The following is a 12,448-nucleotide window of genomic DNA, read 5'->3' as shown; positions in this document are numbered from 1 at the left end:
AGAAAGAGTGCAGAAAAGATTTACTAGGATGCCACTCGGACTTGATGGTTTGAGTTATAAGGAGACTGGGACTTTTTTCTTTGGAGTGTAGGAGGCTGAGGGATGATCTTATAGAGGCCTATAAAATAATGAGAGGCATAGACAAGGTAGATAGTAGGGGAGTCTAAAACTAGAGGGCATAGGTTTAAGGTGAGCGGGGAGAGATAGAGAAGTATCCAGAGGGGCAATTTTTTTCCACACAGAGGGTGGTGAGTGTCTGGAACAAGCTGCCAAAGGTTGTAGTAGAGACAGGTACAATTTTATATTTTAAAAAGCATTTAGATAGTTACATGGATACAAAGGGTATAAAGGGATATGGGCCAAATGCAGTCAATTGTGATTAGCTTACGGTTTTTTAAAAAAAGGGCAGCATGAACAAATTGGGCCAAAGGGCCTGTTTCCATGCTGTAAATCTCTATGATTCTGACTCTATGACTATGTTCCCACCTCTGATCCAAGTCGATGCACCATGTGTATGTAGTCCTCATTCGATCCATGTCTTGAATTATCTGTATGATGGTTGGATGAAGAGCCCGACATCTGACTTGTCACTTTATTATCGTGAATATTTCTCATGCCACTGGGAATCATGGGGCTTGATACTGCTGAAAAGCACAATAAACTCTGTTAATGAAGCTGTTCTACATTTGTGGATCATCTGATTCACTTGTGCTTAAAAAGGTCTCAATGCAAACTCCTAAGCTAAGGGACATCTTTTGATGAATAAAGATGTTTTGATGAAGACAACCTCACTAAATAGGTCAACAAAAATGGAATAATATATTTATTTTACAGTGGCACAGTGGTTAGCAGTGCTGCTTCATAGAGCCAAGGACCCAGGTTCAATCTTGGCCTTGTGTAACTGTATGTTTGGAGTTTGCACATTCTCCCCGTGTCTGTGTGGGATTCCTCCGAGGGCTCCAGTCCTTCCCACAGTCTAAAGTTGAGTAGGTTAGGTGAACTAGCCATGGTAAACACATGAGGTTACAGGGAGAGGGCATGAGGTTAAGATGCTCTTTGGAGAGTTGGTGCAGATTCGATGGGCAGGATGGCCTCCTTTTGCACTGGAGAAATTCTATGATTCAAAAAGCTGTTCCACTCGAGAACAAATCTTACTTAAACTAAAAATGTAAGCAAGATGCAGAGTATGCGAAGATTCTTCAGCATGACGTGGACAGGTTGGGTGAGTGGACAAACCAGTGGAAGATGCAGTATGATTTGGATAAATGTGACGTTATTCACTTTAGGAGCAAAAGCAAAGCGGCAGCTTACTACCTGAATGGCTGTAAGTTGGAAGAGGGGTGTATGCAGTGGGACCTGGGTGTCCTTATGCACCAGTCACTGAAGGTAAGTGTGCAGGTGGGCAGCACAGCGGCTCACACTGCCAGGGACCCAGGTTCAATTCCCAGCTTGGGTCACTGTCTGTGTGGAGTTTGCACATTCTTCCTGTGACTGCGTGGGTTTCCTCTGGGTGCTCCAGTTTCCTCCCATAGTCCGGAAGACATGCTGGTTAGGTGCATCGACCTGAACAGGCACCGGACTGTAGCGACTAGGGGAATTTCACAGTGCCTTCATTGCAGTGTTAACGTAAGCCTTACTTGTTGCTAATAAATAAACTTTTAACTTTAAGTGCAGCAGGCAGTAAGGAAGGCAAATGGTATGTTGGCCTTCATTGCAAGAGGTTAAGTACAGGAGAAGGGATGTGTTGTTGCAATTATACAGGACTTTGGTGAGGCCACACCTAGAATACCAATCTTCGACGATACGAAGGTTGGTGTTGTGGATAGTCTGGAGGGATGTCAGAAGTTGCAGCGTGACATAGATAGGGTGCAAGACTGGACAGAGAAGTGGCAGATGGACTTCAACGCGGATAAATGTGTAGTGGTCCATTTTGGCAGGACCAACGGGATGCAGGAGTACAATATCGAGGGTAGGAGTCTTAGCAGTGTTGAGGAGCTGAAGGATCTTGCGGTCCAGGTCCATAGGACTCTTAAGTCGGCCTCGCAGGTGGAGGGTGTGGTCAAGAAGGCGTATGGTGTACTGGCCTTCATTAATCGAGGGATTGAGTTTAGGAGTCGGGAGGTAATGCTACAACTTTATAGGATCCTTGTCAGACCCCACTTGGAGTACTGTGCGCAGTTCTGGTCACCTCACTACAGGAAGGACGTGGAAGCTATTGAGAGGGTGCAGAGGAGATTTACAAGGATGTTGCCTGGATTGGGAGGCATGCCTTATGAAGATAGGTTGAGGGAGCTAGCTCTCTTCTCCCTGGGGAGACGAAGGTTGAGAGGTGACCTGATAGAGGTTTATAAAACGTTGAGAGGAATAGATAGGGTGGATTCTCGGAGGCTATTTCCCAGGGCTGAAATGGTCGCTATGAGAGGACACAGGTTTAAGGTGCTGGGAAGCAAGTACAGAGGAGATGTTAGGGGTAAGTTTTTCACTCAGAGGGTGGTGAGTGAGTGGAATCGGCTGCCGTCGGTGCTGGTAGAGGCAAACTAGCCGGGGTCTTTTAAAAGACTTCTGGATGAGTATATGGGATTTAATGGCATTGGAAGTTACAGATAGTTCTATGGCTTGGTAGGTATAGATGTGATCGGCGCAACTTGTGGGCCAAAGGGCCTGTTTGTGCTGTAGTGTTCTATGTAATATTATGCATGGTTTTGATCTCCTTTTCCGAGGAAGGACGTTCTTGCTCTCAAGGGAGTGCAGCAAAGGTTTACCAGGCTGATTCCAGGGATGGCGGGACTGATGTATGAGGAAAGATTGACTAGGTTAGGATTGTTTTTGCTGGATGAATGAGGGGGAGGATCTCAGAGACTTATACAATTCTAAAAGGACTACACAGGGTAGATAGAGGGAGATGTTCCCGATGGTGGGGGATTCCAGAACCAGGGGTCACAATCTGAGGATTCGGGGTAGACTATTTGGGAAGGAGACGAGGAGACATTTCTTCACCCAAAGAGTGGTGAGCTTCTGGAATTCATTACGAATGGAAGCAGTTGATGCCAAAACATTGAATGTATTTAAGAGATGGCTGGATATAGCACGTAAGGTGAATGGGGTAAATTATGGAGAAAAGGCAGGATTAGGCTATTAAGTTGGACAATCAGCCAGGATCATGATGAATGGTGGGGTAGACTCGGAGGACCAAATTGCCGCCTCCTGTTCCTATCTTCCATGTTTCTATATTAAGTACCAGTTTGAATTCAGAGTATTCAGAAGATCTTTGAATAACATGTTTTACAGAGAGAGTAAATGGGTGTTAACCAATGTTCTATGTAAACTGTGCAGCAACAAAATGTCCACATGCTGACTGTGCACAAGTCAGCCACTGCAAGTTACTTCACGTGCATGGCTACACCAAAAAACTTGAGGGCACGCACTTAAGTCACCAGTGCACTCAAAAACAAATAAGTAGGTACATTGGTGTTAACAGAACAATTTCTCAATGAATTTCAATAATGCTGGCTTCATTGATAATACTATACAGAGTATTTGTCAACATGAAGTTGGCACAAGTTCCACAACATAAACTTGTTTCAGAAAAATTTAGCACCTTAAGCTGAAGTTATGAGATTAGATTTTGGGCCTGCATTTAGTCAGCTCTTAGCTCAACCAACAATTATGGAATTATGAATTCACCTCAAAATAAAAATTAGGGTCAATCAACATGGCCACCTCATTCTCATCATTATGATAATGCCTGCAGAAAGGCATGTACAAGGCTGATTGAGCTTGTTTGTAATACTCTCTCCCCCCTCCCCCTGCCACTCGCCATCTTGAGTCAGTTCTACCCAAATAGACTGATCACTATTTATTTGCTAACCAGACTAAAAAAGAGTCAATTTTCAAATCAAAAACTCCTAAAGAGAAAGGAATGTGCCAATTAGATAATGTTGCTAGCATTGGGTAACTGGAGTTTGCATATTCTCCCCATGCCTGTGTGGGTATTTTCTGGGTCTGCTGGTTTCCTCCCACAGTCCAAATATGTGCAGGTTAGGTGGATTGGCAATGCTAAATTGCCCCTTAGTTTCAGGGGATTAACAGGGTACATACATGGGTTAGGGAAAGGGCATGGGTGGGATTATTGTCAGTACAAACTCAGTGGGCTGAATGACCTCATTTGCACAGTAGGGATTCTTCATAACCCTGTATTGAAACTATTTTTTAAACACGGTAAACACTTGCATTAACTGAATATGTACTTTCCGTTAAATACATTTCTCTCTCTTGAGATATCAGCAATACTCTCCAGATTATCCCTATACTGCATATTTCTTTACCAGGAAATGATGCCAACCGAGATTTGTTACAACAAACTTGGATTTAGATAGCACCTTCAATGCAGAAAAGTGTCTCAAAATGCTTTACAGTAACAAGACAACAAATGGATGCTAGCCAAATCTTTAGTCAATGCTGTGGGCTTTCAATTTTTTCAGGAAGGTCTAAAAGGAGAACAGACAAAGAGATTTAAGGACAGAAGAGCGCAGAATCTTAACTGGCTGAATGCAATGCCATCAAGCAGCATTTTGGACTAAAATTGAAGATGTGAAAGGGATGAGGCACCAGCCAGGAGTGCATTGAAGTAAAAAAACAATAAAGGCTTGCAGCTGATCAGCTGTGGTGGGGTGCGTTACAAATAGGCAGCCTTTGTGGGAGTGAAAAATGGGGTTGACAGCTCAACCTTGGACCGAATAGGCACCAAATGTTCAAAATGTCTGGTTCAAAGCTTATCCAGTAGATGCAAAAAGTCTCTGTCATCAAACAGATGAATATTGTGCAATTACATTACTCACTTTCTTCTACATACACCAACATTTCTTAACTCTCTGAACAAAGTCTGTAGCGTCTGCTACATATTATAAAGCAATGCATTTATGTTAATGAATATTTTCATGGAACGATTAATCTATGAAAACTTATTCTTGGCAGTGGTGTCACTTGGATTTCATCAGTAATGGCAAGTTTGAATTTATTGGAATTCAAATGAAATTGAATTGTGAAAAGAATTAGGAGAATTCGAGATTTACTGCTTCCCAATTTGTACTGACTTGGAAGTACATATTTTCATTTGTTCGGTACTGATCTATGACTAGCAATTAATTAAGTACAACGCACTGGATAAGTTACTAGCTTCAGTGCATTTATGTATGACAAATGCAAATTAGTGCCAAGTGACAGTAAGGAAACAAGTTTGTTTTCCGAAAACACAAGCTACCTAAATAAGGTCACAGACAATTCTAACCAGAGAAAGATGCCATTCCAAAGAAACTCTTCAGCTGCCATGGGCTGATAGTAATTAAATAGAGCAATTAAAGTAACTAAAAGAATGCCTTACCCTGTGGGAATTTCTGTCTCTTTTTAAACCAAGCAACAATGCATAATACTAAGAATTTCAACTTGCTCAGATGAATGATTTGTTACACTTACTTTTTTTCCATCTAACTGTGTCACACTAACTCTGCATAATGCATAAGCATTTTGCAACACATCTCCACTTATTTCATGCCCTGCTGTAATGTGCAGAACAGCTGAAATTGTGCATTCTTTACCTAGCGTGGAGGTTGACTGTTGCTGCTGAGGAGAAGGCTGAGTCTGGACTATCAAACAGGGTTGCACAGGTCTCTGAGGACTCCCAGAATACGTAGGACCTGATACCAGAGGGGAACCATGCAACTCTAAGGATGGAAAAAGAAGCATTCAGAACTATCAGCAAGAATTATGAACCCTCATCTCCACTCCAAAAACTTCAATTTATTCTTAAACCTCATTTAAGAATAAATTCTGGTAGCAAGTAACATTTTTGATTTCCTCAAATGAATCTCACCAATATGAGGCCTCCTCACTCTTGTCGGTGGTTCACTGAGTTGAGAAGTGGGCAAGAGGAGCCTTACCTAAAGTGGAACTACTACCTAACTTCTGAAGTGGATGTACTCTCAGAATGTACCATATTACTCTATTCCAAAGTCACACCATGAAGAAGCATATCCAATCAATCCTGGTCAAGAATGGACAATCCTTCACAAGTTCAGCTAGCCAATTTGGGCAGGTAAACAGTGCCAAGACTAACTTGTAATCCGTGAAGCAACTACGAAAGTAACTTCTTGAAGATTCAATACTTGTACATGACTGCATGTTACCGATTTCAAATTTTCTCTCAGCTCTTACCTTGTTGTATCTGCTGATGCTGTGTGTAGCTTGGAGGGTGCTGTGGATATTGCATGTAACCTGGAGGGCTCTGTGGAGCATATGGACTGGGTACAGGACTGTTCTGCTGAGTCATGTATCTGTTGGTCGAAGTTGATTGTGGTGGCACAAATCGACTGTAAACAAAAAGGAAATGAATGCTTACCCAAGCTCCCACATTTATTCAGTCCATTCATAGTAAGTGGTTGCGTGGAAGCCAATGGTAGGCAGGTCCACTTTCCTAAACCAAGAACTACAGTACCCGGCTTGGAGTCCTCTATTTACTGCTGAAATAGTTTACTCACGCTGAGAATACCACAACCTGCTAGTTTCCATTCAAACCACACACCACCCTGACTTGGAACGATATCATCAGTTCTTCACCGTCACTGGGTACTATGGGCATACCTACACCACATGAATTGCAGCAGTTCAAGGCAGCAATTCTTTGCCACCTGGAGGACAATTAGGGATGGGCAATAAAAATGCTGGCCAAGTCAGCAATGCCCATGTCTAGCGAAAGAAATAAAACAAAACCACAATTTCCTCAGTTACATATTATAAACCATTTGAATTTTGGTTTGGGTCACAGCTTCATTCCTCTTGCTATCCTCAGTTCACAACTGACTCCAGGCTGGTATGTTACACCTCCCTGGTGCCAGAGTCAATGTCGTCTCTAAACAGGCATGGGGCATTCTGAAAGGGGAGTGCGGATAACCTGAGGTCGTGGTATACATTGATACTAACAAGACAGGAAGCGTGACAAGGTCCTGAAAGAAGAGTTCAGGGAGTTAAGTTAAAAAATGGACCTCTCAGGCTGCAATCTCAGGATTACTTCCTGTGCCATGTATCAGTGAGGCTAGGAATAGGAAGATAATACAACTAAACATGTGGCTAAAGAGCTGGTGTAGGAGGGAGGGGTTCAGATATCTTGATCATTGAGATCACTTCCAGGACAGGTGGGGCCTGTACAAGCAGGATGGGTTACACCTAAACTGAAGAGCACCAATATCGTGGTAGCTGATTAGCTAGCGTCACTTGGGAGAGTTTAAACTAGCATTTGTTTCAACGCAAGGAATGTAACAGGTATGACAGGTGAACTTAGTTTCAAGTACTAATCTAAAATCTATGTTGTTGTTGCTATTACAGAAACTTGGTTGAAAGAGGGACAGGATTGGCAGCTAAACATTTCACTATTTAGATGATCCAAACAGGATAGAGGGGAATGTAAAAGGAGTGGCAGAGTTGCATTACTGGTTAAGGAGAATACCACAGCTCTACTGAGGGAGGACACCTCGGAGGGTTCAGGCAGTGAGGAATTTGGGTAGAGCTCAGGAACAGAAAGGGTGTAGTCACAATATTAGGGGTTTATTACAGGCCTCCCAACAGCCAGTGGGAGATAGAGAAGCAGATGTGCAGACAGATTTTGGAAAGATGCAAAAACAACAGGGTTGTTGTGGTGGACGATTTTAACTTTCCCTATTATTGATTGGGACTCACTCACTGCTAGGCGCTTGGATGGGGCAGAATTTGTAAGAAGTGTCCAGGAGGGTTTCCTGAAACAGTATGTAGACAGCCCAACGCGGGAAGGAGCCACATTAGACCTGGCTATTAGGGAATGACCTTGACCAGGCGATCGAAGTTTCAGAAGGAGAGCATTTCGGCAACAGGGATTACAATTCCTTAAGTTTTAAGGTGCTTGTAGATAAAGCTAAAAGTGGTCCTCGGGCAAAGGTGTAAAACTGGGAAAGGGTAACAACAACAACATTAGACAGGATCTGGAGTGTGTAGATTAAGGAGGCTGTTTGAGGGTAAATCAACTTCCAACATGTGGAGTCTTTCAAATGTCAGTTGATTAGAGTTCAGGACTGGCATGCACCTGTGAGGATGAAGAATAAGCATGGCAAGTATCAGGAAACTTGAATAACGAGGGATATTATGAGCCCTGTCAAAAAGAAAAAGGAAGCATTCATAAGGTATAAAAGGCTTAGGACAGATGAAGCCCCTGAAAAATATAAAGAATATAGGAAGAAACTTAAGGAAGGAGTGAGGACGGCTAAAAGGGTCATGAAAATTCCTTGCCAAATAAGATCAAGGGCGGAAATTGCTGAAGCCTAGACAGAAACCTTTGTACCCACATTGGCTACAAGTGAAGTTCCTGAGGACTGGAAAATAGCTAATGCTGTTCCATTGTTCAAGAAGGGCAGCAGGAATAATCCAGGAAATTATAAACCGCTGAGCCTTACATCAGTGGTAAGAAAATTAGAAGAGATTCTTAGGAACAGAATTTACTCATATTTGAACACAAATGGACTTAGTGATAAGAGCGTGGTTTTCTGAAGGGGAGGTCACAAGGACTGATTAAGGACAGTCAGCACGGCTTTGAGAGTGGAAAATCATGTTTCACAAATTTGATTGAGTTTTTTTTAAAGGGGTAACCAAGAAGTTAGATGAGGGCAGTGCAGTCCAATACGTTTATCTGGTAGCACAAGCTTTCGTAATGTCACTCCTTTAATCTGTTGGAATTTAACCTGGTGTTAAGAGACTTCTTACTGTGCTTTTCACAGTCCAATGAAGGCATCTCCACATCATGACTGGCAGTATTCCACAGGAATCAGTTCTGGGACCTTTGTTGTTTCTAGTATAAATACACAAATGATTTGGAGCTGGTCTGATTAGTAAGTTTGCAGATGACACGAGAATTGGTGGTGTTGCAGATAGTGAAGAAGATTGTCAAAGGATACAGCAAGTTATAGACCAATTGGAAAACTGGACAGAGAAATGGCAGATGGCGTTTAATCCCAATAAACGCGAGGTAATGTATTTTGGAAGGTCCAATGCATGTAGGAATTATACAGTAAATGGTAAAACCCTTAGGGATATTGACACAGAGATCTGGGCATACATGGCCACCGATCACAAAGTGGCAACGGAGGTGGATAATGCATATGACATGCTTGTCTTCATCGGTTGGAGTATTGTGTATAAAAATTGGCAGGTCATGCTGCAGCTGTGCAGAACCTCGCGCCTCATTTAGCATATTGTGTATAATTCTGGTCGCCACACTACCAGAAGGATGTGGATGCTTTGGAGGGGGTAGAGAAAAGGTTTACCAGGATGTTGCCTGGCCCGGAGGGTGTTAGCTATGAGGAGAGATCAGATAAACTTACTTTATTCTCACTGGAATGACGGAGGTTGAGGGGCAGCCTGATTGAGGTTTACAAGGTTATGAGTGGCATGGACAGAGTGGGTAGTCAGATGCTCTTTCCTAGGGTAGAAAAGTCAAGTACTAGGGGTCATAGATTGACAGCGTGTGGGGAAAAGTTTAGAGATTTGTGAGAAGGTTTTATTTTATTTTTTATACAGAGGGTGGTAAATGTCTGGAACATGCTGCCTGAGCAGGTACGACAGCAGCATTTAAGGGGCATCTGAACGAATACATGAACAGGATGGGAATGGAAGTATACCGACTCCATAAGTACATACGGTTTTAGTTTAGGCAGACATCATAATTGGCACAGGTTTGGTGGACCAAAGGCCCTGTTCCTGTGCTTCGCTATTCTTTGTTCGCTTTGACAATTCAAACACCTAAATAGCCATGCCCAGAGTTTCATTGTGACAAACTGAATCATTAAGTGATAAATTTAAACAAGCTGAACGGTTTGAATTAATTTCAGCGGGAGGTACTTCCCAGGGTGACTGATGACAGCAACTTGCAACACGTAGGAGCCCTATCACTCTAACATATAGGACAGGACAGTGAGTTCCATATACTACACACTTCAGAACTGTTGCTATCCCAGGAGAGCTGCCTAGTTGACAGTTCCTACAGTATTCATTATTTTCTTTTACAATCGTAGTGCAACTAACTACTGAATACCATCTTCAAATAAAACAGGCACTTTCCATTTTGTCTCATGCTAGCTAAACAAAACAAAATAAATAATAACCTACAACAATTCACCACCATATTTAAGCACAGCCAGACCTGTGCGTTCTTGCCTTTTAAATCTTACTGACTGCATTGGAAAGAGGTTCAACCTTCATGTAAATGCATAAGTCATCATTTACAAGGGCTCGAGACTTTGGAATCATGACCCTTTAAGTTTAACCATCGATCAGGCCGTCTTTCCTATTGAATTGTTCCTATGTAAAACAGGTTTGTTAAGCTTATGGTCTCTAGCAGTTTCAGGTTTTTTTCCTTTTACTCGGGCCACCCAGGGTCAGAGAAATAAAACAGCAAGCAATGTGAAAACCTTGTATAGAATAAGGCCATAGTTGTGACAAAAATTTAACATTCTCAGATCTATTAAAGTTTTACACCCAGCAGGATATCAAATCTCCAGCAGAAAACATTCCAAGGGTTCAAAGGTGTAACCATTCAGCCATTCAACGAAATCAAGACCAACTGGCGACCTCAGTATCATTTTCCTGTGGTACCCCCATTTGCACCAAGAAATGTATCAGTCGCTGTCTTGTACACAGTCGACTTTCCACAGCCCTCTGGGGTACAGAATTCCAAAGATTCACTATCCAGGGTGAAAAAATTCCACCTCATCTCATTTGCCCCTTATTCTGAAAATTTCCCCAGGTTCTAGATTTTCCCCTCCTCCCCAATGAGGGGAACACCCTTCTACATCACCCTGTCTAGCTCCTTCAGAATTTTGTAATTTTCAATTAGACCACTTCAAATTCCTTTAAACCTATCTCAGTAATCACTCCACAGTTCTGCCATCCCAGGAATTAGTTTATTAAACATCCACTGGCAATTATACCTTTCCTTCAGTAAGGGGACCAAAATTGTACACAATAATCCAGGTACAGATTAACAAAAGTTCTTTGCGATTGAAGACATATGTACGCCTGTACTCAATCCTCTTGAAATAAAAGCTAACATATCATTTACATTCCCAACTGCTTGCTGCACCTATGTCAGTTTTCACTGATGAGTGAACAGGGATACCCATGTCCATTTGTATATCAACATTTCATATAAGAATATAAGAACTAGGAGGAGTCAGCCACCTGGCCCCTCGATCCTGCACCACCATTCAATAAGATCATGGCCAATTTTTTGTGGACTCAGCTCCACTAACCCACCCGCTCACCGTAATCCTTAATTCCTTTACTGTTCAAAAATGCATCTATCCTTGCCTTAAAAACATTCAATGAGGTAGCCTCAACTGCTTCACTGGGCAGGGAATTCCACAGATTCACAACCCTTTGTGTGAAGAAGTTCCTCCTCAACTCAGTCCTAAATCTGCTTCCCCTTATTTCGAGGCTATGCCCCCTAGTTCTAATTTCACCTGTCAGTGAAAATAGCTTCCTGCTTCTATCTATCTATTCCCTTCATAATCTCATATGTTTCTATAAGATCTCCCCTCATTCTTCTGAATTCCAATGAGTATAGCCACAGTCTACTCAGTCTCTCCTAAGCCAATCCTCTCAATTCTGGAATCAACCTAGTGAATCTCCTCTGCACCCCCTCCAGTGCCAGTATATCCCCTCTCAGGTGAGGAGAACAAAACTGTACACAGTACTCCAGGTCTAGCCTCACAAGCACCTTATACAGCTGCAACATAATCTCACTCCATCCCTCTGGCAATGAAGGACAAAATTCCATTTGCCCTCTTCATTACCTGCTGCATCTGCAAACCAACTCCTTGAGATTCCTGCACAAGGACACCCAGGTCCCTCTGCACAGCAGCAAGCTGCAATTTTTTACCATTTCAATAATAGTTCATTTCCCAAACTCTCAACATTTTAATAAATACTCTCCACCTCCATTCCTCCTACCAAAGTGGAGAAACTCCCACTTATCCACATCATATTGCATTGGCCATGCTCTTGCCCATTCACTTAGCTTGCCCAAGCCCCCTTGCATCCTCCTCACAACATACATTCCCACCTAGTTTTGTTTCTTCCACAAACTTGGAAATATCATATTTGGTCTCCACGCCCAATGCACTGATGTAGGCTGTGATTAGCTGAGACCCAAATATTAATCCTTGCAGTATCTCAAGTCACAATCTGCCAATCTGAGAATGACCTGTTAAATCCTACTCTGTTTTTGTTGGTAAACCAATCCTCAAACCATCTCAATATATTCCCCCCAATACCAAGTGCTTTCATTTTGTTTACTAACTTCCTACGTCAGACATTATCGAAAGTCTTCTGAAAAATCGAAATACAGCAAATCCCTCAGTTGCTAGTAGCTTCC

The 12,448-nt window shown here is 42.4% G+C and overlaps 1 protein-coding gene across 5 annotated transcripts in view; it reads right to left on the bottom strand.

Moving 5' to 3' along the window:
* nipblb (NIPBL cohesin loading factor b) overlaps positions 1–12,448 on the bottom strand; it is a 600,450-nt gene that overhangs the window by 409,029 nt on the left and 178,973 nt on the right. For 2 of the 5 annotated variants that reach the window (XM_080189563.1, XM_080189568.1), the window contains exons 6-8: positions 6,211–6,365; positions 5,595–5,720; positions 487–644 (exon numbers count right to left, since the gene is read on the bottom strand). In XM_080189563.1, the coding sequence (XP_080045689.1) occupies positions 487–644; positions 5,595–5,720; positions 6,211–6,365 (439 nt within the window). The remainder of the gene's footprint in view (positions 1–486; positions 645–5,594; positions 5,721–6,210; positions 6,366–12,448) is intronic. The other 3 variants (XM_080189564.1, XM_080189566.1, XM_080189567.1) reach the window with 3 other exon arrangements.

Source organism: Carcharhinus amblyrhynchos, chromosome 5 (genome assembly GCF_965287045.1).
Source record: "Carcharhinus amblyrhynchos chromosome 5, sCarAmb.v2.hapA, whole genome shotgun sequence".
In the NCBI taxonomy this organism is placed as follows: Eukaryota; Metazoa; Chordata; class Chondrichthyes; order Carcharhiniformes; family Carcharhinidae; genus Carcharhinus; species Carcharhinus amblyrhynchos.
Note: the sequence above shows the minus strand (reverse complement) of the source record. Positions and strands in the feature narration are given on the sequence as shown.